This window comes from Arvicola amphibius, chromosome 8 (genome assembly GCF_903992535.2).
Source record: "Arvicola amphibius chromosome 8, mArvAmp1.2, whole genome shotgun sequence".
Taxonomy (NCBI): Eukaryota; Metazoa; Chordata; class Mammalia; order Rodentia; family Cricetidae; genus Arvicola; species Arvicola amphibius.
This window is the reverse complement of record NC_052054.1, coordinates 52,799,198-52,824,458: the sequence shown is the minus strand read 5'-3', so window position 1 is coordinate 52,824,458 and position 25,261 is coordinate 52,799,198. Positions and strand designations below refer to the sequence as shown.

The following is a 25,261-nucleotide window of genomic DNA, read 5'->3' as shown; positions in this document are numbered from 1 at the left end:
ACTGTGCTTTGAGCCTTACTTTCCATTGTCTCAACCACTTTCTGAAGCAGCTCCTTTGGTGTTTTGTTGGAAATGTCCAGTGTCAATATCTGAACCAAGTTATCAGTGATTATCTGCTCCATGTGCTTCCACATGAGAAGGTAATTATTCAGCTCCTCCTTCAGGGGCTCCATCTCAGGAACATTGGGGTAAGCGTCCTCCGGGAACTCTGGCAGCATAACTTTAGAAGTTCAAAGAGAAAAAAAAGAGGCTTTGAGAAGCCTATCTCCGTCAGACTACAAAAGAACCTATACTTTATTATGTGTTTTCAACATTCAAAGAAGAAACGTAGCATTCTGAACATTAATATAAATTTATAAATGCGTATTCTAATCTTGTTTTATATGCTCTTAGATGAATAGTTACCTATTAATAGAATTCAAATTGTGTGGGTGATGAGTGAGTTTCATATGGACACTTTAGCTGTTGATGCAAAGCATAAAACTAGATGAAAGAGCATGATGAACTGAATGATTACACTTTTAATGGATTGACATAAATAAATATAATGCATATTTATTTACTGAAAGAAAAATTGCCCCTATAGTGAGTGGCATTATTAGGAGGTGTGGCTTTGCTGAAGTAGGTGTGGCCTTGTAGGAGGAAGTGTGTTACTGTGGGGGTTGTCTTTGAGGCTTTCTTTACTAAAGCTAGGCTCAGTGTGGTAGACAGTTTACTTCCTGTTGACTGCAGATCAAGAGGTAGGACTCTTAGCTCCTCCTCCAGCACCATGTCTGCCTGCATGTTGCCATGCCACCAGCCATGACGATAATGGACCGGAGCTCTGAAACTGTAAGCCACCCCAATTATATGTCTTCCTTTGTAAGAGTTGCCTTGGTCATGGATCTCTTCACAGCAACAGAAATGTTAACTAAGACTGAAGTTGGTACCCAGGCCTGGGGTATCGCTGTGATAGGCCTGGCCATGCTTTCGTTTGGAGGAATTTGGACTTTGGGAGTTTGGGTTATGAAAGCAGAGGAATGCAGTAAGTGCCACTTAATGGGCCATTCTAGTAGGGAGACACCACATGGGCGACAGTGGTGCTGAGTGTGGTTTGAACTGGGAGCCTGGCTCCAGAGCTTTCAGAGAAGAATATTAATTTGTGGCCTAGAGATTGTTCTTGGGATACTTTGGTGAAGAATGCATCTGCTTTTTGTCCTTGTCAGAAGAGTCTGCCTGAGGTTAGAGTGAAGAGATGTGGATTAATTCTATTGATAGAGGGAATCTCAAAACAGCTAGTATTGACTCTGCCGTATGGTTACTAATGTTAACTCTAATAAAGATTAATGAGAAGGAACTAACTAAGCAAGGAAAAACACAAAATAGTAAAATTTGAGGAGAAAAGGAGCACCAGGAAGTTGAATGACGCTAAACCTTACATTCAAGGAGATAAACAGATTAAGAAATGGAAAACAGGGAGTGGTGGCTGAAGGCAAGGTCCCACCCAGTTTGCGAAAAGGGATCAAATAAAGGCTCAGAGCTGGATGTGGTGAGCACACCTTTAATCCCAGCTCTTTGGAGGCAGAGGTAGGCAGATCTCTTGAGTTTGAGGCCAGCCTGTGCTACAGAGCAAGTTCCAGGACTGCCAAGCTTAGGCAGTGAAGGAAATCTTGGCAAACAGAAAGCTGGTGAAGATGTCATTGAACAAGGGGACATGTTCCAGCCCAACAAGCAGCAGCACTTGGCAACTTAGGCCACATGGTTCTGGCTTTAGAGTCAAGGATGCAAGAATGTGATTATGGAATCTTTCTCTGACACTAAAGAGAGTCTCTGGGGCCAGCCATGTGTCGGGGTGTCCCTGGACTAAGGCCGGGAGAGGCCATTGTTTGAAGCTGTGACTGTGAAGCCTGGTTTGCCTTGGAGAGCCATGGGACACTGACAAGGAGAGCTGCTAGCGAGGTGTGGAAGCAGCCCTGAGAGAAAGACGCGTGTTGCAGTCAACAAACGGAGAGTTGAACGGAGCTGGAGACCTGACCTGAAGAGCATGTTGACATCAGACATGGAGATGTAGACTGGGGAGTTGGCCCAGCTGGTTTTCAGTCTTGCTTTGGTCCTGCATTTCCTCGCTCTGATTGCTTCCCTACATTTTGGAGCAGTAATGTATCATGTGACATTATATGTTGGAAGTATGTGATTTGGTTTTTGATTTTTACTTTACAGGGGATTAAGATTAAGAGATTATCTGAATCTCAGAAGAGATTTTGAACTTTAGATTTTTAAATAAGTTTGAGACTGTTATAGACTATGTAGACATCTGAAATTGGACTCAATGCATTTTTGCATTATGACATGGCTACCAGCCTTTGGGGACCAGGGAGTAAAGTGTGGTGGTCTGAAAGAAAATGGCCCCCAAAGGGAGAGGAGGTGTGGCTTTGTTGGAGTATGTGGCCTTCAAGGATGGAGTGTGTCACAGTGGGGGTGGGCTTTGAGGTCTCCTTTTCTCAAGCTACACTTAGAGTGATAGACAGTTCATTTCCTGTTGCCTACGGATCAAGATGTAGGACTCTCAGCCTTCTCTGGCACCATGTCTGCCTGCATGCTGTCACGTGCCACTGTGATGACAATGGACTAGACCTCTGAAACTATAAGTCACCCCAATTAAATGCTTTCCTTTATAAGAGTTACCCTAGTCACAGTAGAAACCCTAAGACAGCCGACATACAGTGTAGCAGAAAGTAAGCAGAGACTGTGGCCCGACTTAAGGTTTGATATGTTAGAAAACACTTCTACAAATGGGAACGTATATTTTCTAGACTAACCTGCTTCAGTTGCTTCTTCAGGTTCCAGGACCTCTTTGGGTTCCTTTGGAATTTCGACTTCGACCACAGTGTCCTCAGGAGGCTCAGGGACTTAAGAAAGAAATTTAAGTTAGTGCTTGAATTTTAAAATGTTACTTTGTATCAAAGTTTTGGCACAAAGATTATAGATGGTATGTCTAATTGAAAACATATTTTTTTTAAAGGATGCTTGAAAAATAGAGTACAAGGCAGAAAATGAAAACTTAAATATACAAAAGGATATTGGAGGGCTGGAATGGCCGTCTCCATTGGAAAGATGCTTGCTTTGCGGCACAAGGACCTGGGCTTGAATCCCTAGTACTCAGATCTAAGCCCGAGCATGACTGCGTGTGCTTGTAACCCTAGCACCCAGGAGCTGAACTGGGCAAGCTCTGAGAGCTCACGGGACAATCTAGCCAAAATGGTGAACATCTGGCTCACTGACAGATCCTCACTGGAGGCAGTGAGGAAGAGCATGAGGGAGGGAGACACCCGAAGTCCTCTGTCCCCTCTCACACGTGCATGCTCAGGTACAGATGCACCAACACTCTATGCACAGGTACCACATACATGCACACCCTCCCCACCAAGACCTCTAGAATAAGAGTGAACACATGGCACACACCATCCTGGTGACTGCTAAGTGTTTTTAAAACCCCATTGTTGTGGCATCAGATCTAATGTCTGACCGTTCTTTTAATTTCTCACTAAACTATCCCTGAGGATACACTAAGAGTATCAAGTGGCGAGGACAGCAGTGCAAGAGTGGGTTGGGGGACCTGAAGAGAGTCCCAGCGATTTCACCTTCAAAGGGACAGGCTGCGAAGCGTCCATGATACAAGACACCCTTCACACACATATCCAGCCCAGACGGCTTTAGACATGCAGACGACTTACATATCTTCTCACCCCAAAGTCCCCAAGTCTGCTCCCAATTCTAAGATACACAGTTTATGAAGATAATATATACATATGAATATATCACACACACATATACATACACAATCATATAATACTGTCTTCTGAGTTAATACTTTAGTACTCTTTCAATAGGATCTATAGTATTTAAACTTCTATTAGAACAGAAAGTAGAAAAGGGACAAACCCAAGGGTTTTGTGGGCAACACATTTAATTATAAATTGATCATTTAATGAAACACTGTAAATCATGGCCGGTGGAAGACCACTGAGACTGTGAGAGAATAAACTTGGAGGGCTTTGTGATGCCTATTAAATCTTTGGACTTGTGAGGGTTCCTGTGTTTTTAAAAGCCAGAACAATTGCAATAAGACTTGAAATGCATCTGTGACATGGGGGCTGAGGAAACGCATCATTTCTTTCACTAACTAACGTCACAGGAAAACAAAGGTGGAGGGGAAAAATCCAGGAAACAGATCAGCAGACAGAGTCGGGCATTAAAGCCCAGGAGATGCTGTCAAGAAGCAGGGAGTTTTTTTGGGTGGTAAGACTACAGAGATGCCTTCAACTTAAACCTTTTTATGTTAAAAGAATTATTTAGTATTTCCATGTGCGTTAGTATTTTGTCTACATATCCGTAATTGAACTGGAGGCTAGAAGAGGGTGTTGAATCCCCTGGAACTAAAGTTACAGGAAGCTGTGAGCTGCAGCGTGGGTGTTAGGAACTGAACCCGATTCTCTGCCAGAGCAGCAAGGGCTCTTAACTGCTGACTCATCTCTTTGGCGCTAGCACTTTCAATGTAAACTTTTTATTAAAGTCCTTAAAATTTAGGAAGTGGAGTTTGGACAGTTTTAAGATCACACAAGTCCTGAAAAACCCCTAGAAAAACCATGGAGTGAAAAAGTTTAAATCAAGTTGTGAGGAAGGCTTCAGAGCTCACCACCAGCCCAGGGACGGGCATTTGTACTGGACAACCGGGTAGTGAAAGGAGCTGCTCTAAAAGGCAGAAGCCTACAGGAGAAGGTAGGAGAGAGGAGAAGACAAAGGTTCTTTCTTCTCCCTCCCTCCCCAGTTTGGGTAGGGCTTTGAGTTGAATAAAAACACATCTCTCAGACTAGAGAGTAACTTAGTCCTCAAGAGCATCTCATATCTGGCTCTGCAGTGCAGCAGCAAAAATGTCTTCATATATAATAGAAAAAAAATGTTACCCAAAGAAAAGGTAAACATTCTTGCAAACTCTACTCTCTCCCATTCCCGATATAAAGTTAACCCGTCCCTTGTGCTGTTAATTCTTGATTGTATGTAAGATTGGGAGTCTAGATCCCAAAGGACTGAAATTGAATCTTCAGCACAAAGTAAAAACAGTAATCTGAGGTTTGTGGCACATACTTGAGGGTAAAATAAGTATTTGTAAGTATTGCCTTGGTCACGGTGTCTTTACGCGGCAAAAGAACAGAGACTAAACAGACACAGTCAGACTCGTGAGAGCGCGACATGCCTTCCCAAGGATGGAATATAAGATAGATATGGATTCATGTGTATATGTGCATGTATATACACAGAAGAGTAGGACACAGAGGTGTCCGAAGCAGAGCTGACAGACAGAACACGTTTAGTTCAGTGGTTATCATACAAAGAGCAGAGTGGGCATCAGAGAAGTCCTGGGAAGAACTGACCCTTCGGCATGATTGATTAGCCCATGAGAGCTACAGTGATTGTAGAAAACTCTTAATGTTCAGAGCCAGATTGTCTGGGCCAATCTTTAGACAGCAGAAGGTTCAGTTCCTCACGGGACAGACTGAGCTCCAGAAAGTTGACCTCTGACCTCCATAAGCCAGAGTGTGCAGATGCACACACATGTACACACACACACTCACACTTGCATACACTCATACACATTCACACACACTCATACACCCACGTATACTCGCTCACACATGTGTATACACACATGTACACGCACACACATACACACACACACACACACACACACGGCCACCAGTCAAGTGTAACCTGGTTCAGGCTCATGCTCAGCTTCCGGGACCTCAGCTTCAGACTCCTCAGGTAACAGCGACCCTCGGGTTTCCTCTTGCATCTCAGGTGCCTCAGATTCTTCATGGGCTTCAAAATCTTCCCCCTCAACCTCCTCTTCAGCTTCATTATCAGGCTCTTCAACATCTACAGAGAATAACATGGAGTAAATTGCTACTCAGTTAAAGCCAACAGATGCTAGAGGAGATGCTCTGGTTAATGGTGGGGATAGATGAGTCACCACTGTATTATATTGACTAATATGGCGTGGTGAAAACTGACAGCCACTCTATCAGGGTGCTATTGGAGAACCAGAGGAAGGGCTCATTTAAAAGAAGAAAAATGTATAGCCATTCCAAACACTTTAACAGTAAGAGACTAGAAAAAGCCCAATATCCATTTAATAAGGAAAGAGTAAGGCCCATTCTACCTACTATGGCAGCCACTGTGTATGGCTACTGAGCACTTGAAGCTAGCCTAAATTGAGATATACGCAAAGAGAAAATAGATTATGGCTTCCAAATATTTTGTATGAAAAACTTAAAATATGTAGCTTCTAGAAAATTTAAAGGTAGTTTATGTGGCTTACATTAAGTTTCCAACAGGCAGAACCAGACTAGACTCCCTGGACAGACACATAGGGAGCACAGATGTAAGAATAGATTTACTATAACTCATTGTAATAATATAGTATATTAAGTTACATCTCAGCTGTCAATATAGAAAGCATGACTCCAAACTCATGTTTGTTGATGAGCTTGGTAGGCATGGACGTTCTTCAGAAGGGCCGTGGCAGTGCTGCCAGGGAGCCATCTTCCCTGTCTCTCTCATGTAGTGACGGAATTGACACAATATGTGTAAGAAGATGGAGACAGGGCACTTCCTGTGAAGGGCTGATATGGCCGGGTTAGTGAGATCACTTCTCTGAGTTCCCACGGGCCTTTCTTTCCCCCCTGCTTTCTCCCAAGGGTCACGTTCTGACGGAGAGTCTCTGACACCTGGATTTGATCTAAATCAAGGTTTGAAACAGGACGGCAGCACATGAGGCTTCCAAGAACACAGCTGGGAACATGGTGAATATCCTTGTGTTAGGGTTAAGATTTCACAGAAATGCACAGCAAAGGTTGTTTGGGCTCCTACTATAACTTGTGATGAAATGATGTGGCCAATGAAGGAACTTGAGTTTTCTTTCAACATATCACTTAAAAACCATATGCTTCTAAAATGTATACTTATTTATGTTACATTTATCTATATTAGGTACATTATAAAAGAAACACATAAATGGAAGAGCCCAGTGGGGCAGCTGTGCACCACATAGGTCAGGAATGGGTTAAAAGGCATTTTAAGATCTTTGAACTATTTGTAATTTCATTATTCATCTTGTGTTGTTACCTACTGATTCATAATAAATCCCTCCAAACCATCACCCGTTATCCCTGCAGTTTCTGGGAGTGAAGAATTTAGCAGCAGCTCAGCTGAGAGGTCCTGTCTTAGTGTCCCTGAGCCGGTGAAGATATTGACCGGGGTTGCAGTACCTGAGCACTTAATTGGGGCTAGGACACATTTCCAGGATGGACTGTTTACAACCAGAACCGAGGTGCTCGGTTGTGCCCACTCAAAGACCCAGAGCACAAAACAGCCGTGCAGTAAAATGGTTGTTTTACAGAACTACACTTTGGAGTGGTTGGAGGTGGAGCAGTGGATAACTCTTTTAATCCCATGGCTCTTTGGCAGTCCCACAAAGCTTATGGACTTCTTTTTAGAATAAAACTGTCAGACTCATAAAATAAAATACGTAAGAAACTAGTTATATTGAAAACCAGTTGCTAAAACATAAAATTATTTTGGGGCTATAGGAAATACGTTAAAGAAGAAATAGTATCCAGCTTCATAACTACTACAATTGCAACAGCAATATATATATATATATATGTGTGTGTGTGTGTGTGTGTGTGTGTGTGTATGTGTGTGTGTGTACACACACATTGTGGAGCAATGCACAAATATCTGTATTTGTATTGATGACAAGCCAAGGGACAGCTAACACCATGGTGGTTTGTTTTCTGTGGTAGTGTTCAAGAGACACTGAACAAAGTCATTGAAAATAGATTTGAAGTTCATAGATGTGGAACTTAATTCATAGACCTCAGGTTTGAGAACCCCAATCTTAAAAGAGAAAGTTCTTCCATAAAAGCAGTGGAAGTTTTAAGTATGAAGACAATGGGTATTGCAAGAGTTTGACTGTGTCCTCAGCCTTTGCAGGATTCTTCTAATAGAAGCGATTCCAGCAATTATGTGCAATCCACGACAGAGGTACATTCTGCAGTGTGTCCTTCTAGAGGGTGCACTGGTGGGTCTCGTGTTAGCAGCCCCTTTTTGGTTTAGGAATTTGCCCTGTGAACCCATAATCCCAGTGAGAATATACTTTATTATGGAATTTGGAACATGTTTGATGTGGAATATTATTTGAAGATGTGCAACATTTGTTTATGTGGTAGAATATTTGTTTAATGATGCAAAGATGTGTTGCATTCTTTTATGTTGCATTTGTTTAACTCTGTGAAGCTGTGTTACTTTGCCTGCCTAAACACCTGATTGGTCTAATAAAGAGCTGAACGACCAATAACAAGGCAGGAGAAGGATAGGTGGGGCTGGCAGGCAGAGAAAATAAACAGAAGGAGAAAAATGAGATCAAGGAGAAAGAAAAGAAGGGGCCAGCCACACAACCAGCCACAGAATAAGAAGAAAAGATATACAGCAATAGAGATAGGTAAAAGACCAGAGGCAAAAGACAGACGGAATAATTTAAGAAAAGCTGGCAAGAGACAAGCCAAGGTAAGGCTGGGCATTCATAAGAAAGCCTCCATGTGTGTATTTGGGAGCTGGGTGGCTGCCCCTCAAAAGAGTAAAGAATAAAAAGAGGAAAACAAGCAGCAGCAGATGCTGGGGGAAGAAGGAGTACTTTCAGGACTAGGGGATGCATTGAAAATCCACTTGAAAATGGCAGTAACGATACAAGATTAAATGACTTGCTACTACTGTTACAACTGTGCTTGCCTTTCTCTTTCTTGGCCACATTTTCTATAATCCTCTGTTTTTCTTCTTCTAGTCTCATTTCCTCTTCTTTGGCTTTTCTGAAATGAGAACATCCAAAATTTAGTTGTATTTTTTTTGTTTTGTTTTGTTTTTTTTTTTTTTTTAAAAAAAAAAACCCAGACACTTCCCATTATTAAGAGGTTAAATTCTCATGGTGTCAAGCAGCGAAGACTTCATTGTTAATCCTCCATTATGCGTCTTGTGAAAGTGTACAGTTCACTCAGGCTGAGGCCACTTCGTTTTCAGTCAGTACTGGGGTAGTTTTGGTAAGAAGGTGGGGAATATTGTATTTTATACTATGGCTGTCAGTTAGGAAACCTGTTAAAATGAGTGAAAGATTCCCTGACGTTAAGTTGAGAGGAAGGGGGGTCTATAATATTTCCCTCAGACAGTGGGTGATAGTCACAATATAATGTTGGTGAAAAAAAGTAGAGTATAAAACGATATGTATGACATCATTTTAACTTTGTATCAGTAGATGGGAGAACTAGCAGGCTAGAAAATTAATCAAATTAAAGACAGTGATTATTGCTGGATGGTAGCATTATGATAATGCAACTTCTAACATTTGTATTAGTCTTTTCTTTTTTCTCCATGGAATAGAGAACATGATGTTTCTTTTAGTCAGAAGAAATCAGAGCCTGGGGAGATGGCTCGGGGGTCAAGAATGCTTGCTCCGCTTATAGAGGTCCTGGCCTTTATTCCCGGCACCAACATGCACGCTTCCAACCACCTGTAACTCCAGCTTCAGGAGATCTAGGGCCTCCTCTAGGCTCCAAGGCTATCTGCCTTTACGTGTGCACACTTCACCCCCATATATACACACACACACACACACACACACACACACACACACACACACACACACAAATTAAAACTTATAGTTAAAAAGTAAAGTTTTAAGACACTAATGACTTCTTTTTACCAACCCAGGTTTGTTCTAGGCAGGACTGAACTACACCTCCCGTTCCAGTAATGATGCCATTTAGAAAGTCTTTGAGTATGGAAGCTTCAGCACGCAGTGGGGATTCCATGAATTATTGCTCATTGCTGAGTTTTAGCAATCAGCATATAGAACTCTTGAGACGTGTGCACCGGTTTTGGCATTAAGAAGCTCATGAACATGTGGGAACACCAAACCACATGAGTAGAAATTGATTGCAGAACTAGAAAATTCCAGATAGTAAAAAAGAGAAAGGGGGAAAAGCATTGTTGGGAGACACTGGGGGACAGAACTGTTCTGAAAAATGACACAGGAGTATTTTTTGTCTGTTTAAAATTCCATGGGAATTCCATGAAGGTCGAAGACTTTCCTAACAGTGGTGAAAACGGATAAATGGAGAGTTAGCAAACTGTGGGGAGCAAGGCCTGGTCTATTAAAAAGTAAAGAGAAATTGTGGCTAGAAATCCTGTGCCTAGGAATTCAGAAACAGGCATACCACTGCACAACAAAGCATATAAAAGTTGGTTGTATCATGGAAAACAGCAACAACAACAACAACAAAAAAAAACAAACAGCAAGTGTTCGCTGGTAGGAAAGCAAGCAAGGCAGGCTCAGTGTCCACAGCAGCTCCTGGAGCCACCGCCCTCCAAAGAACTATGTGGTGTGACTTTGCATCTGTTTTTCCTTCTTTGAAAGCTAATGATGATTCTCTTTGGGAGACACTACCACCATATTTCTGGCTAAGGTTCTCCCGCTGTGTCCTGTGTTCCACCCAGGAGTGTTGGTGTTTTGGGGATTCTCCCTGTTCATGGCCCAGGCCAGGCAGACTGCTGAGTCTTCTTGACCCATCTCCTTCAGATTCTGTTTTGACGTCTGTGTCATGCAGCCCCAGCAAGGCTGCTTATGAGAACTTCCTTTTCTAAAACCAATAAAGTATGTCACTGGGAAGACCCAGGCCTGGCCAGGCTGGGAAAGGACCTCTGAAGCTTTTGAAACCATGATGGCAGGTGGCCTTGTCATTCAGCTGGACTGTGTGCAGACGGATGCCGAGAAACCTACAGTTCAGCACGGTTTTTAGATGTTTGACCTATGACGCAAGCCTTAACCCTGCTATGCTTGTCTCTGTTTAGATAACCTGTAGAGCCCTTGAATGCATCTGGGAGGCATTTTTCTTGCTCTTTCAGGTTCTATTTTCTCTAGACTATAGAAAAAGCTTTTGTGAAATGCTTATTGCTGAGTTTTAGAAATCAGCATATAGAACACTTGAGACGCGTGCACCGGTTTTGGCATTAAGAAGCTCATGAACACGTGGGAACACCAAACCACATGAGTAGAAATTGATTGCAGAACTAGAAAATTCCAGATAGTAAAAAAGAGAAAGGGGGAAAGGCACTGTTGGGAGACACTGGGGGACAGAACTGTTCTGAAAAATGACACAGGAGTATTTTTGTCTGTTTAAAATGAGCATGTTACCAACTGATAAACACCATGAACCTGGCTGACATTTTACACGAGGGTTTCATCTGTTCTTTGCAGTACCTTCCATGTACCAGAGGGCACATCCTGCCTGTAAGATCATTACTGAAGCTCAAAGGGTTTGTGGCTCGGTAACACTATTGGTACCTTTCTCCCTCAGCTGTCTGCATAGCACCTTCTGGATGATGGAAGCTAGCTAGTAGCAAAGAAGCTTCTATCTCGTTTCCAACATAATCTCTCCATGGCCTGTGACCAAAGCATGTGGTCTCTTCAGCAATGGGGTCTGACCGTCTAGTTATGGTGGGCAACCAAGAGCAATGGCAATAGCTTGTGTTGTTTGGGGCCTCCCTGACTAATAACTCATAGGGAGGTCTCCCATACCTGGTACTGGGATTCATTTACTAACCCATACCTTCTTGGAAGACTGTTCTCTACCCATGTGTGAATGTGTGTGAGTGTGTGTGTGAGTGTATGTGTGAGTGTGTGTGTGTGAGTGTGTGAATGTGTGTGTGTGAGTGTGAGTGTGTGAACTAGGCTCATTTTTTCCCAGATTCCTGATGAAGAAAACTTGAAATGATCTGTGAAGCTGTCTACCGCTGAGTAGAAATTCAGAAACTTCCTGTTTGTTTTGGGCACAGTGGGATTTTTGTGCAGTTAATGGACAATCTTCCTGATGTTAGGAACATTTTATTAGCATAATCTGTGAGAGGCTATAAAACCTGCAGGTATATACTGGGGGTTGGAGAGATGGTTCCGTGGTTAAGAATGCTAGCTGCTCTTGCAGAGGACCTGAGGTTGCTTCCCAGCCCCCATGTTGGGTGGCTCCTAGCTACCTCTAACTTCAGCTCCAGGGAATCCGGTGCCCTCTTCTGCCCTCAGTGGGCATTCAAACACAACTCTCTCCTTTCTCTCTCTCTCCTCTCTCCTCTCTCTCTCTCTCTCTCTCTCTCTCTCTCTCTCTCTCTCTCTCTCTCTCACACACACACACACATACACACACATAAATAAAACTAAAATCTCGGAGAGCAGGGGCATGTTCAGTGTGTAGCGTCTTTTGGTCTACACGAACCTTACCGTATTTCCTCCTCTTCCTTTTTCTTGGTTTGCAGTTCATCTTGTAATCTCTCTAAAATCTTAGCATCAATCTCAGGCTTATTCTTTAAATACATTCTATTTAAAAAACATTTTCCTGAAATATAAAGAGAAAAAAATTATTTGGAAATTGCATAGAGTGTGGCCTGTTTTGGAAATTAGCTCCAGAACAACCATAGACTATACACTCACACATCTGTCTGTAAGTTCTTATCCGAACAGAGCTCGAAGTCTGGAAACATTTTAGTAGGATGTCTTAAATCATTTTTTGAAAGGCATATGAAAACAAACTGTGTTCACGCTGGGAATTCTTATTTCAAATATTTTTTAAAGATTTTTTTCCTAACATCTGTGTGTGTGTGTGTTTGCGTGCACGTGTGTGTGTGTGTGTGTGTGTGTGTGCTCATATGCATGTATGGGCAGTCAGAGAACCAGCTTGCAGAGAGCAGGTTTTCTCCTACCGAATGGGTCACAAGCATTGAACTCAGGTTGTCAGGGTTGGCTGAACAAACATTTACCCCACTGCCTCTCAAATATATTTCCTTAAAAGGTGACGTGGTAGACTATTTAAATCCGGGCATCAGGATTGTACCCAGTGTTAACTGACAAGTCACAGCTGCTGACTGCTAGAACCTGCTAGACGGTTCGGTGGCACGGCACCCCAGGTTGCCTTCTCAGTGGATAGAAACATCACTTCACACATCATTCAGTCCTATAGACACGGCTGGGGTGGTAGTTGGGGTGGTATTTCTTTCTAAAGAGAGTTCTCCATTCTTTATTTTAGACAACATTAATGTCAGCAACAAACATTTTACTTTAAATTTAGATAATCAATGTTTACCAACCATTGTTTTCTGCATCTGTAAAAGAGATAACCAAATCAGGTACAATTCCTTTATCAATGAAGGCCAACCACAGATCTCTTATAACAGGGCAGTTGTCCACAATCCATCCTCCATGTTTTTGGGCACCAGGAAACCTGTTCTTGTTGTCATCTGTTACCTGCGAGAACAGCACCAGTGTGAGTGGGCAAGTCACAGACTTATGATGTGTTTTTCTTGTAGGAGTCCAACAAGCTTCTTCTAGGTCCTGACTCTGAGAAGAAAGGAAGACTGACTTAATTTTAAGAGAATCTTAATTTTGAAGTAATTAAGTCTTACTAGTTTAAAAACAGGAAACATCCTTTATTAAACAAAATGGTGCTCTCTTGCTGTCTATTAATCTGTGGCACTAAATGTGTCTAGTTAGTATTTATGTCACTTTTTATTACAACAGTGATGAACTTCCTTATGCATTAGATTTATTTATTTATTTATTTATTTGTTTTTTTTTTTTTTTTGAGACAGGGTTTCTCTGTAGCTTTGGAACTAACTGTTATAGACTAGGCTGGTCTTGAACTCATAAAGATCTGCCTGCCTCTGCCTCCGGAGTGCTGGGATTAAAAACGTGCACCATCACTGCCCGGGTATAGACTACTTTCATAACATTGTGAATAATAACACCCTTACATAGAAGTAGTTATTCAAGGATTATATATTTGTTTAAGTTATATTTTCAGTAAATGCCACACTTTCCCAAAACATTTGTTCCGGTTTTCACCCTTTGTGGCTCTCTGAGGTAGGGTTTCATCACTGCAACAAAACACCATGACCAAGAAGCAAGTTGGGGAGGAAAGGCTTTATTTGGCTTACACTTCCACATTGTGGTTCCTCACTGAAAGACAACAGGACAGGAACTCAAACAGGGCAGGAGCCTGGAAGCAGGAACTGATGCAGAAGCCATGGACGAGTGCTGCTTACTGGCTTGCTCCCCATGGCTTACCCAGTCTGCTTTCTAATAGAACCCAGGTCCACCAGTCCAGGGATGACACTACACACAATGTGCTGGACCCTTGTCCATCAATCAATAATTAAAAAAATGCCCTAAAGCTGGCTCTTATGGAAGCAGCTTCTCATTTGCAGTCCCCTCCTTTTAGAGAACCCTGGTTTGTGTGTCAGGTTGACACAAGCCTATCCAGCACACCCTGGCACAACCAGATGTCCCTATCACCACGACTTCACAAACAGTGATCGCTTACATAAAAACTCAGCCAATTTAAAAGGTGAGAAATTACATCTCATTGTTATTCCTTATTGAAATTTAAACTTACATTTCTTAAAGATTTTATATTTTAACTATTTTTATGTGTATTTCTGTATGGCTGTGTGCATATGAGTGCAATTGTCCATAGAGGCCAGGAGACAGAGCAATCACCCAGAACTGGAGTTTGAAAATTATGAGCTTTAAATTTATATTACTTGGGTGCTGGGAACCAAACTCAGGTCCCCTGGAAGAACAGCCAGTGTTCTTAACTTCTAAGCCAGCTCTCCAGCCCTCAAATAATAGAATTTTTAAAAGACAACCCAAGGAAAAAAATGGGCAAATGGCTTCCCCAAGGAATATACTCTTGCCAGGCTTGGTGGCAGACGCCTTTAATCCTAGTACTCAGGAGGCAGAGGCAGGAGGATCTTTGAGTTAAAGTCAGAACTTACATAGTAAGTTTCAGGACAGTCAGGGTTATGTAGAAAACCTGACTCAAAAACAAAACAAAACAAAGCAAAACAAAGCAAAAACAACAACAAAAGAGTATACTCGTTAGAATATCATATATCTCTGGCTGCTTATGGGAATGGTTTTCCTGCCTGATCCCCTGGTCTTTTGAGGAATAGCAACACGGCAGGAGTGGACACGATCTGAGCAGACCTCTGACTCAACAGCTTCCACTGACTGTTGCTGCAGTTGCTAAGCCCTAACACTGCAAGCACACTGCTGCCTCTGAAATGCTGTATTCATCCTTCCTGGAGATGTGTATTCTCCACAACATAGTCAAGAAGGTGTTTGCACCACGGGCAAGGGCTAGGCCTGTAGGCGCCTGTCTTCACTTTGCTTCTCCAGGTGTTCTGTCTCATTGATGGGGTGAAGATGGTAGCTCTGAGTTTCCCGAGGGAATTCCTGTGCCTCGTGTCTGTCTATTTGCCACACAATGACCTAGTGAGTGGCTCCCGGGCCAGTTCAGTGTAGAAGATCCTTAAAGGCAAGAGCCATGTTTAATCGATTTCCCTATCTCCGGTTTCTAATGCAGTACACAGAAATAGCAGATTCAGACTCACGGCACGACAGAAGGGAAAACTAGGCTCCAACAACCTAAGGAGATTAGTTAAAAGGTGTGTTTGATTAGGGGGAGTTTGGGAAATCTGAGGAGGAGAAGGGAGAGGTAGGAGCCAGAGGGGTCAAGGACACCATGAAAAGGCTCACACAGTCAACTAACCTGGGCTCATAGGGGCTCACAGAGACTGAGCCAACAACCAGGGAGCCTGCATGGGACTGACCTAGGCACTCTGCTTACATGTGACAGTTGTGCAGCTTGGTCCTTTTGTGGGACTCCTAGCAGCAGGAACAGGGGCCATCTTCAGTGCTTTTATTGGCTTTTGGGACCTAACTCCTCATACTGGGTCATCTTGCCCAGCTTTAGCACATAGGGAGGTGCTTACTCTTACTGCCACTTGATAGCCATGTTTTAGTGATATTTATTGATATTTCCTAGTTGGAGACAGAAAAAGAGGGGATTCGGGGTTTGGGGGGAGTAATAGGGGAGAGGGACTAGGAGGGAAGGATGGGGGACAGGATGCAACTGGGATGTAAAATAAATATATTTTTAAAAAATGTGTGTTTGAGCTCAAAAGTACTGAGGGGTTCAAAGGAGTCTGGTACAGTCAGGGCTCAAGGGCGCTGCACTGAGAGCTACAGACTGATGTTCTCATGTGATAGAGAAGCTTTTTATTCTCATAAATTGTGTGTGTGTGTGTGTGTGTGTGTGTGTGTGTGTGTCAGAGTCTTATGTGTAGCGCAGGCTGACCTGCCTATGTAAATAAGGCTGATCTTAAATTATGCATGATCTTTCTGCCTCAGCCTTCCGAATGCTAGCTAGGATTACAGGTACAAATTCCTGTGCCCAGAGTTTCTCACATAATAATTTAAGATTCCATTACAGAGAAAATAGAAAAGCTCACCAAAAGTCCAAAACTGGCCCATTTATCTTGCATGCTTTCTCTGCATGCTTACCTGAGATTGTTGCATAGAGTCTACCTCTATGATACCGCATCCTTTATAAACAAGAGAAAAGGTGCTGATTTGCCATTGGCATGGCCATGGCATTTGAAGCTTGTTTTCCTCTTTGGGCTGAAAAGTTCTCTGTGTTTCTACACTCCCCTGTCAACACACGCTAGAGTGGTTGAATGACGTTAGATAGTCACGTGACAGAATTGATCTCCGTCTCCATTTAGCTCATAAATGAAATATCTAAATGTGGCACTGGTTCAATAGACTCCATCTTTCTACTAACTGGACTGAGTCCAAGACAACAGCTAAGATTGACTTCAATGAATTCATCTCAGAACTATGAAATCACATCACTTAATTTTGTTGATCATTGTGAATCTTCCAACTGGTGACAGCACCATGGGGGCACCTCTCATATGATGGCATTGGAACTGTGGGTAGTGGACAGTGTGGAAGAAGGAGATAATCAAGGAGACGGCTGCTGGCAGGTTTCCCGTGCTCCAGTGGGTAGCCCACACCTGTGCTCCAGTGGGCAGCCCACACCCATGCTCCGTGGGCAGCACCAACTGGACTCTTGTTAATTTTTTTTAAAGACATGAAGTCGGGAGTGGGCATGCTTCTGGGGACATGGGGAAAAGTGGTGGGGAAACAGGGGGGCAGTTACAATCATTTCATTGTAGTCATGTATAAAATTCTCAAGAGCCATGAAACATATAAGAAGTGATGTAAACAAAAAAGTACATGAGTTCGAAGACTGCAGTAAAAGGACACTTAGGGACAGCTGGTCACACACCAGATGGACAATCTTAGTCTTTACCTCTTTGATGATTTCCTCTAGTAGCTCAGCATATTTCTCATATGGCTGCTCAAAGTTCAGATCCTTGGCATGTTTCAGAGTGTCCTCTATGAGGAAAAGCACGTCGGGGTGGTTCTCATTCACTTCTTCTATTGACTCTTCTGTGGAGACTAAAGTCAAATAAATTGACACAAATTTCATCCCTAGGCTCATGAACAATGTTACTTGAGATAAGACATGCGGCTAACATGTGGCCTAAAGTCTTCCTTGAGTTACTAAAGCACCTGCTAGAAGAAGAGAACAAAACCACACAATCACAAACCAGTGCAGCAGTGTGAAGGTCATGTCAAGGATGCCATGGAGGGACCAGAGCATCCTGGAGTGAAGGGGAGCATAAGCAGCAAGGGAGGAAATCACACAAGGTGAGCGCTTCAGTTACCAACAGGAGTCTAGAGCGGTGGCGGGGAGGGCAGGGGGCAGGCAAACTGGAATTGGGTGGGGAAAAAGTTGGCAGAGACTTGATTTTTGCTTTCATTCCTGGCACGGCTAAGGGGACTGCACTGTCTTTACCATTTAACGGTGTTTGTATCTACCCCTCCAGTGAGGCCGGGGCTTGGCAGTGCCTTCTGGTTGGACACCTTCCGCATTTCCAGTCTTGCTTTGTAACTACTGCTTTTGGGCTCCACCTGCTTGTTAGAATCTCTGTCCAGAGCCCCGTTGATCTCAGATCAAAGGCCTTCAAAGGGCAACTGCCTCCTGCCCCTCCTGCTGTCTTTGCCTTAAAATGTATTCAGGGAAAAAAGAGACAGTTCCTTGAGAGCAGGGCAGAATAGTCCAGAACTGTGGTCTCTTTCTGGAGTCCTAGAGGAAGTGGGGCAAAAAAGTCACAGGTAGACTATTGGCTCCTTGCAATGAATGTTTGCCAGTTAGGTTGGTAGGACCAAAGGGTCTACGACATGACACACTGAGGCCCCCAGTGCCTCTAGGATGAATGAAGAGGTGTTGGAGAGAGGGGAATGAAGGAGAAGCAAAGAGGTTTCTGATTTTTTGTTTGTTTTGTTATTTTTGTTTGCTTGTTTGCCTTATTTTGTTTTCTTTTGTGGGGGCATGCTGCAGGAGTGAGAGGAGGATGGGGGGGGACCAGAAGATGAGCAGAATTGGGGCGCATGATGTGAAACTCCCAAAGACTCAACAATGAAGTTAGATTTAAAAAAATGTCCCAAGGGCTAAGTTACTTGGTTCTTTTGCGTCTCTCCTCCTCCTTGACAGTGTGCTTCTGCCGAGGCCAATCATGTGCCCAGATGGAAACATGAATTTCCCAGCTCTCCTTACAGTTTGTAGAGTCAATAAAATGCAAATAGGCTTGGGTCAGGGTGTTGGGGAACACTATTTTAAGGTGTATGACTTTTGTTTATGTTGCATTTGTTTAACTCTGTGAAGCTGTGTTACTTTGCCTATCTAAAACACCCGATGGTCTAATAAAGAGCTGAATGGCCAATAGCGAGGCAGGGGCAAGGATAGGCAGGCTGGCAGGCAGAGAGGATAAATAGAAGGAGAAACAAGGAGAACGAGCAAGCAACGAGAGAACAAGAAAAGGAGAGAGGACCCCAGAGACCAGCCATCCTGCCATACATCCAGCCACAGAGTAAGAAGGAAAGTAAGATGTACAGAAGAAAGAAAAGGAAAAAGTCCAGAGGGAAAAGGTAGAGGGGCTAACTTAAGAAAAACTGACAAGAAACAAGCCAAGCTAAGGCCGAGCTTTTGTAAGTAATTAGCCTCCGTGTGTGATACCAAGGACAGCGAGAGACTAGCCATTTTCCAAATGCTCTATCACAGTTTTTAAGAGTTCTCTTCGATGGCTTCCTTTTTAGGTTGTTACTATTTAGGGCACATTGGGGTGAAGGTAGGGTTTGTCACAGAAGTCTTCCACATCCCCTTTCTTAACTGTGCACCTGTAGTCATCGATATCACCGCCAGAGTACCTTATTTGCTCTTTGCTGCCTGAGGGAGCCTGGGTCATGGGCTTCCATGTGTCTGGAGTCAGCGCAGACCATGAACAGGGCTCCCAGCTGTAGTAGGGCCACAGACCCAGACAAGGCCCTCCAAAGCAGACATCAACATGGCTTCAGGCTGCAGCGCAGACCTCTGGACATCTGCCCGGCCGTCGGTGGCAACTTGTGCCCAGACATGGCTCTTGGTGGCATCACAGACCCAGACATCACTATGGCCTTAGGTGGCATTGCAGGCTCCCCTCCCCCGCCCGCCCCCCCCCCCCCCCGGTGGCAGCACAGCCCACAAACTTCAACATGGCTTCAGGCAGCAGTGTAGGCCAGGGACCTCCACTTGATGTTCATTGACAACACAGGCCAAGGACATCACCTCAGACCCCGGCTGTAGCAGGACTTTAGACCCAGACACTACCATGGTTTCAGGAGGCAGTGCGGGCCACTCACATCAGAATGGGTCCTTGTGGCAGCATGGCCCACGGCCACCATCATGGATGGCTTCAGGCCATCGACAACAGCCCACATGTTGTTAAGTGATGACGTGGTCTTCTGATATCAACTCAGACCCCGGCCACATCAGGGCCACTGGCCCACACACGGCCCTCAGCAGCATCACGGGATACAGTGGAACTCTGAGGAGGGCCAATCAAGAAAGTGGACAGTTCCTCATCTTGGGCCTCCATCATATCCCAGAGCTAGGGTGGTCCTGTGCCAGGGGCTGAGTCTGCTTAAGCTCTGGGCACGTCATCCTGTTGACCCCATTGGGCAATGACATGATCCCCTGTTGACCTCAGCCCTCTCTCGTGCCTGCGAGAGCACCTACTTTTCTACTCGATGAAGTTCTCAGAACTTCCTGTTAGTTGTAGATGTGCCACTGCTTTCTTCTTCATCTTTGGATAAAATATTACTAAGAACTAGAGCTGAGCACTAAATTACACAGGCTTGGATTCTGAAAAAGTTTGGTGTGGGCATAATTCAGACAAGAGCCATAACATTCAAATAGCTAAACATACCTATCAACAGAAAAAAAATTAAAAATAACAACCTGTAACAAAGATAGGATTTTAGTTTTATATATTACCTGTGAATCTAAATTTTAAAAAAATTAAAAATACCTTTTCTGAGCAACAGTCTTGAGGTCCACAGGCCATGGCCTTGCAGTTGGCCTCAGGAAGGGGAGGCTGTCAACATCAGCACCCTCTGTGGGTAGACGCCCTGGTGCCTGCTGCTAAGTCAGACTGCTTGGTGCACAAAGGGGCAGGGCAGTCTGGGAGAGGGACTGTAGGGTACTGGGAGCTCAGCAGCATCAGAGGTGGGCTCCCAGCAGCTACTTGGTTACATGTGAGCATATGGTGTTCCACTGTGTACACACGTCCACATGCATGCTTGTGTGTGTGTGTGTGTGTGTGTGTAAAGAGGGTGACACATACAAGTTTTTAACAGTGTCTGGTTCGTTCTTACTAGTTCGAAATAAAAACCAGGAAAAGCAGGCGTGTTTGAAACAGTAGGAGGAAACAAACAAACATTATGAACTGTGTATTGTTCATCAAATTATTGATGTGCCTTAAAACCAAATACTAAAAGATTGAACAAAAACAACAAAAAGTTAACCTACCAAAAAAAACTCTCATAAAACCAGAATGCCAGAGCAAAACCTTTTAAATCCTAAAAGTAAGAGCATAAATAATAATAGAAAAACAATTGGCTGATGATGAAAAATGCCTCCATTAATTCACCAATAGCAAGATGATTTACAAGACAAACTACTCAATTTTGAAAAATAAAAACCCTGAAAAATAAGGTACTAACATAAGATATTTTTGAAGAGACAATTTGGAAAATTTGATGAAATATGTAAAAATCACCATCAATGTAAAAAGAAATAAAAGCAAAAAAAATGAACAAGCATTACTGTAGATTACTGGATATCTGGAATAACTTTTATGCAAAACAATCTTTTCTGTAGCTTCTTATTCATTGACATAGTAGTTCTACTAATATGAATATCCAGCTAAAATTTATATTAAAATGCATTAAAATATTGTTTATGGGAGCAAAAAAGTAACACAAATTTATAATATAAAGAACTAGCATGGGGCTGGAGAGATGGCTCAGAGGGTAAGAGCGCTGCCTGCTCTTGCAGAGGACTTGGGTTCGGTTCCCTCGCCCATACGATGACTAACTGCCTGTAACTCCAGCTACAGTGGATCTGTGCCCTCTTCTGGTCCCTGTGGGTTCATGCATGCCTATGGTTGATAAACACACACACACATTCATAAGATTAGACACACTAATATTTAACAGCTAAGCCATGATCTATTCATAAAAATTATGCAATTCTTTAAAATAAAGGCTAAAATAATCCCCAATAAAGAAACATAACTGCAGGATACACAGTTGTCCAAAAGCAGAGGAACAGTTGACTCTATGGCTATTGTGTGATGACATAGTAGGCATAATTGTATAACGTTGTATCAGGTATTTCTATATGCTGTCAGAAATTTCGCATATGCACAGAACAATGTCATAAGGTTAAATAGCAAATCAGTAATGATGAAATGTCACAACTATAATTATGGGTTTATGAAATACTGGTTACACTCTATCAAAGTTAGTATAGAGCTTTCAAGAAGGAATTTATAATCATTTGCTAATGACTGTATGACATCAGTCTTTCTTGGGGTTCTGCATGTATGTAACTTTTCATTTTCTCTCTCTCACCTTCATTGTAATAAATCTATTTTGTTCTGCAGCTGTTTGGTTGAAATCTGCAAAAGTCAAGCCTGCCTTTTATTCCTGCTGAAGTTTGCAACTTTGTGTGCATTAATTTTGAGTTCCCGTATGATGACCAAATAAAAAACAAATGGACTGAGATGCATAGACACTTTCTCGGCCGCTCATGTCCCTACCATCTTTATCCGTGTCCTCAGCAAGGGCGATCTCGGACCTAGTTTTGTCTTCCTCGGCACTGTCTAAGGAGCTGAGTTTCTGGGAGTCGTGAGCAGTTGCTGCAGCAAAAGAAGACACTTTATTGGCTCATCTACACACAGTAGGACGGATCCCATCACTGACAGTATCAGGCCGTGAGTTTATACCTTCGTCACCCATCAAAGACTGCAAGTCGTCAGAGCTTTTAAACATCTTTTCATCCATGAAGTCTTCGTATTCCTTTTTTGCATATGGCACTTGCAGTTCCCTTAAGGTCTTCTCCTCTGAAAGCAAAATGGCTGTGTTAAAGGAAGTGGAAGGAGACAGTAGGCAGGCAGAGTGGTTAGAATGCACTGCTGAAGTTAGACGCAGTTTCGGCTCTGACTGTTGTGGAAGGGCTGTGGGTATGTTAGCCACTTCATTTGTCTCCTATTTTCCTAGGTCAAATGAAGATCATTGAATTCCAGGCATTGGGAGCAAACGCAGGTGCAGACACAGGAAGTCTGCTCGCTGCTGGTGGTTAACCTCTGTCTCATTATACAAATGGTATGATTACGAGACTTGCTCTATTCTCGCTTGACAAATTTAACTTGAATGGATGTGGGGTTAGATTCCTGCACTGGAAGTGTTATGGTTAACTTTATCGCCAGACTGAGAAGTCAGTGAGATTTGAAAGGGTTTTTAAGATCACAGCATAGAGGAGAATAGCTACTCATATGCTCCAGCAGGAAAGACAATGTACGAAAACCTCCAGAACTTATACTTCGTTCCCATGATCTCAGGTGAAAGGGATAACTACACTGTAGCAAACACAACAGGGCACTGCTCCACTGGGACAAAGCCCGGCTGGCTGCCTTTGAGATTTAAGTTTCAATCCAGTGTCTTCGCTTGGAGCAGGTACCAGCACAGCACCCTGCTCCCAATACTGTCGGCTCCACTGCTCGCTACGTGTCTCCCCCACACACTAATTTATTCTTTCCTCCCTCCCTCCCTTCCTTTTATTTTTCCTCTCTATTCTCTCCTAAAATGTAAGCACCAAGAGAATAGAAACTTCATAGCATTTGTCTAATGCAGAGAAAGTACTCAAGTGTTTCTGGACTAAATTAATGAATTCTGGAATAACAACTTCCCTCCTTCGACTGTTAAATGGTCCAGAGTATTCTTTACATTTGGATTTTGCATTTTGAAAGTTACATACTAAACCTATAACTTCCTTCTAGATCACTATGGTAGTTTGAATGTATTTGGCCCCCATAATCTCATAGGGAGTGGCACCATTGGGATGTGTGGCTTTGTTGGAGTGGGAATGGTCTTGTTGAAGGAAGTGTATCACTGTGGGCATGGGCTTAGAGATTTCCTATGCTCAGGATACTACCCAGTGAATCAGCTGATTTCCTGTTTCCTGCAAGATGTCTGCCTGTACACCACCATAGCTGCAGTTACCATGTCTGCCTGCACACCACCGTGCTCCCACCACGATGATGATTAACTGAGCCTCTGAAACTGTAAGTGAGCCATCACAATTAAATGTTTCCTTTATAAGAGTGGCCATGGTCATGCTGTCACTTCACAGCAATAGAACCGTAACTAACTAAGACAATCATCTAGATGGACATTAGGGTGTCAAGCCATGTCAGTTCGGACTCTTTGGAAAAGTTCTAGGAAGGATGATGGATGCTTGTCTGCTACCCAGAAAGAAGAAAGGCACAACAAACAGTCTAGAGTGTTCTTGTTTAAATGGTTTAAAGGGTGCTGGCATAACTGGATATCAACATGTAGAATAATGAAAATAGATCCATATCTATCACCATGTACAAAACTCAAGTCCAAATGGATCAAAGACCTCAACATAAAGCCAGCCACACTGAACCTTATAGAAGAGAAAGTGGGAAGTACACTTGAACGCATTGGTACAGGAAACCACTTCCTAAATATAACACCAGCAGCACAGACACTGAGAGAAACAATTAATAAATGGGACCTCCTGAAACTGAAAAGCTTCTGTAAAGCAAAGAACATGATCAACAAGACAAAACGACAGCCTACAGAATGGGAAAAATCTTCACTAACCCCACATCAGACAGAGGTCTGATCTCCAAAATATACAAAGAACTCAAGAAAATCACCATCAAAAGAACAGATAATCCAGTAAAAAAATGGAGTACAGACCAAAACAGAGAACTCACAACAGAGAAATCTAAAATGGCTGGAAGACACTTAAGAAAAAGCTCAACATCCTTAGCCATCAGAGATGTGCAAATCAAAACAACTCTGAGATTCCATCTTACACCTGTAGAATGTCCAAGATGAAAAACACTGATGACAGCTTATGCTGGAGAGGTTGTGGGGTAAAGGGAACACTCCTGCATTGCTGGTAGGAATTCAAGCTGGTACAACCCCTTTGGATGTCAGTATGGCGATTTCTCAGAAAAATAGGAAACAACCTTCCTCAAGACCCAGTAATACCACTTTTGAGTATATATCCAAAGGATGCTCAATGGTGCCACAAGGACATGTGCTCAACTACATTCATAGCAGCATTGCTTGTCATAGCCAGAACCTGGAAACAACCTAAATGCCCCTCAACCAAAGAATGGATAAGGAAAATGTGATACATTTACACAATGGAGTATTACACAGCAGGAAAAAATAATGACATCTTGAATTTTGCAGGCAAATGGATGGAGCTAGAAAACATCATTTTGAGTGAGGTAACCCAGACACAGAAAGACAAGTATCACATGTACTCACTCATAAGTGGTTTTTAAACATAAACAAAGAAAACCAGCCTACAAATCACAATCTCAGAGAACGTAGACGACAATGAGGACAGTAAGAGAGACATACATAGATCTAATCTACATGGGAAGTAGAAAAAGACAAGATCTCCCGAGTAAATTGAGAGCAGAGGGACCATGGGAGAGGGTTGAAGAGGAGGAGGAGAAGAAAGGGAGGGGAGCAGAGAAAAATGTGGAGCTCAATAAAATCAATAAAAACTTGTCCTTGTTTAGTGAAAATACAACACTACCAGGAAAAAGAAGTTAATTTCTTATCGAA

At 42.9% G+C, this 25,261-nt stretch overlaps 1 protein-coding gene across 1 annotated transcript in view; it reads right to left on the bottom strand.

Annotated features, from left to right (window-relative positions):
• Positions 1-25,261, bottom strand: part of Ak9 (adenylate kinase 9) — a 113,490-nt gene that overhangs the window by 48,122 nt on the left and 40,107 nt on the right. The window contains exons 13-22 of the mRNA XM_038340158.1: positions 22,381-22,488; positions 22,333-22,343; positions 22,186-22,264; positions 17,292-17,440; positions 13,222-13,378; positions 12,359-12,473; positions 8,827-8,903; positions 5,749-5,913; positions 2,799-2,888; positions 20-220 (exon numbers count right to left, since the gene is read on the bottom strand). Of these exons, the coding sequence (XP_038196086.1) occupies positions 20-220; positions 2,799-2,888; positions 5,749-5,913; positions 8,827-8,903; positions 12,359-12,473; positions 13,222-13,378; positions 17,292-17,440; positions 22,186-22,264; positions 22,333-22,343; positions 22,381-22,488 (1,152 nt within the window). The remainder of the gene's footprint in view (positions 1-19; positions 221-2,798; positions 2,889-5,748; positions 5,914-8,826; positions 8,904-12,358; positions 12,474-13,221; positions 13,379-17,291; positions 17,441-22,185; positions 22,265-22,332; positions 22,344-22,380; positions 22,489-25,261) is intronic.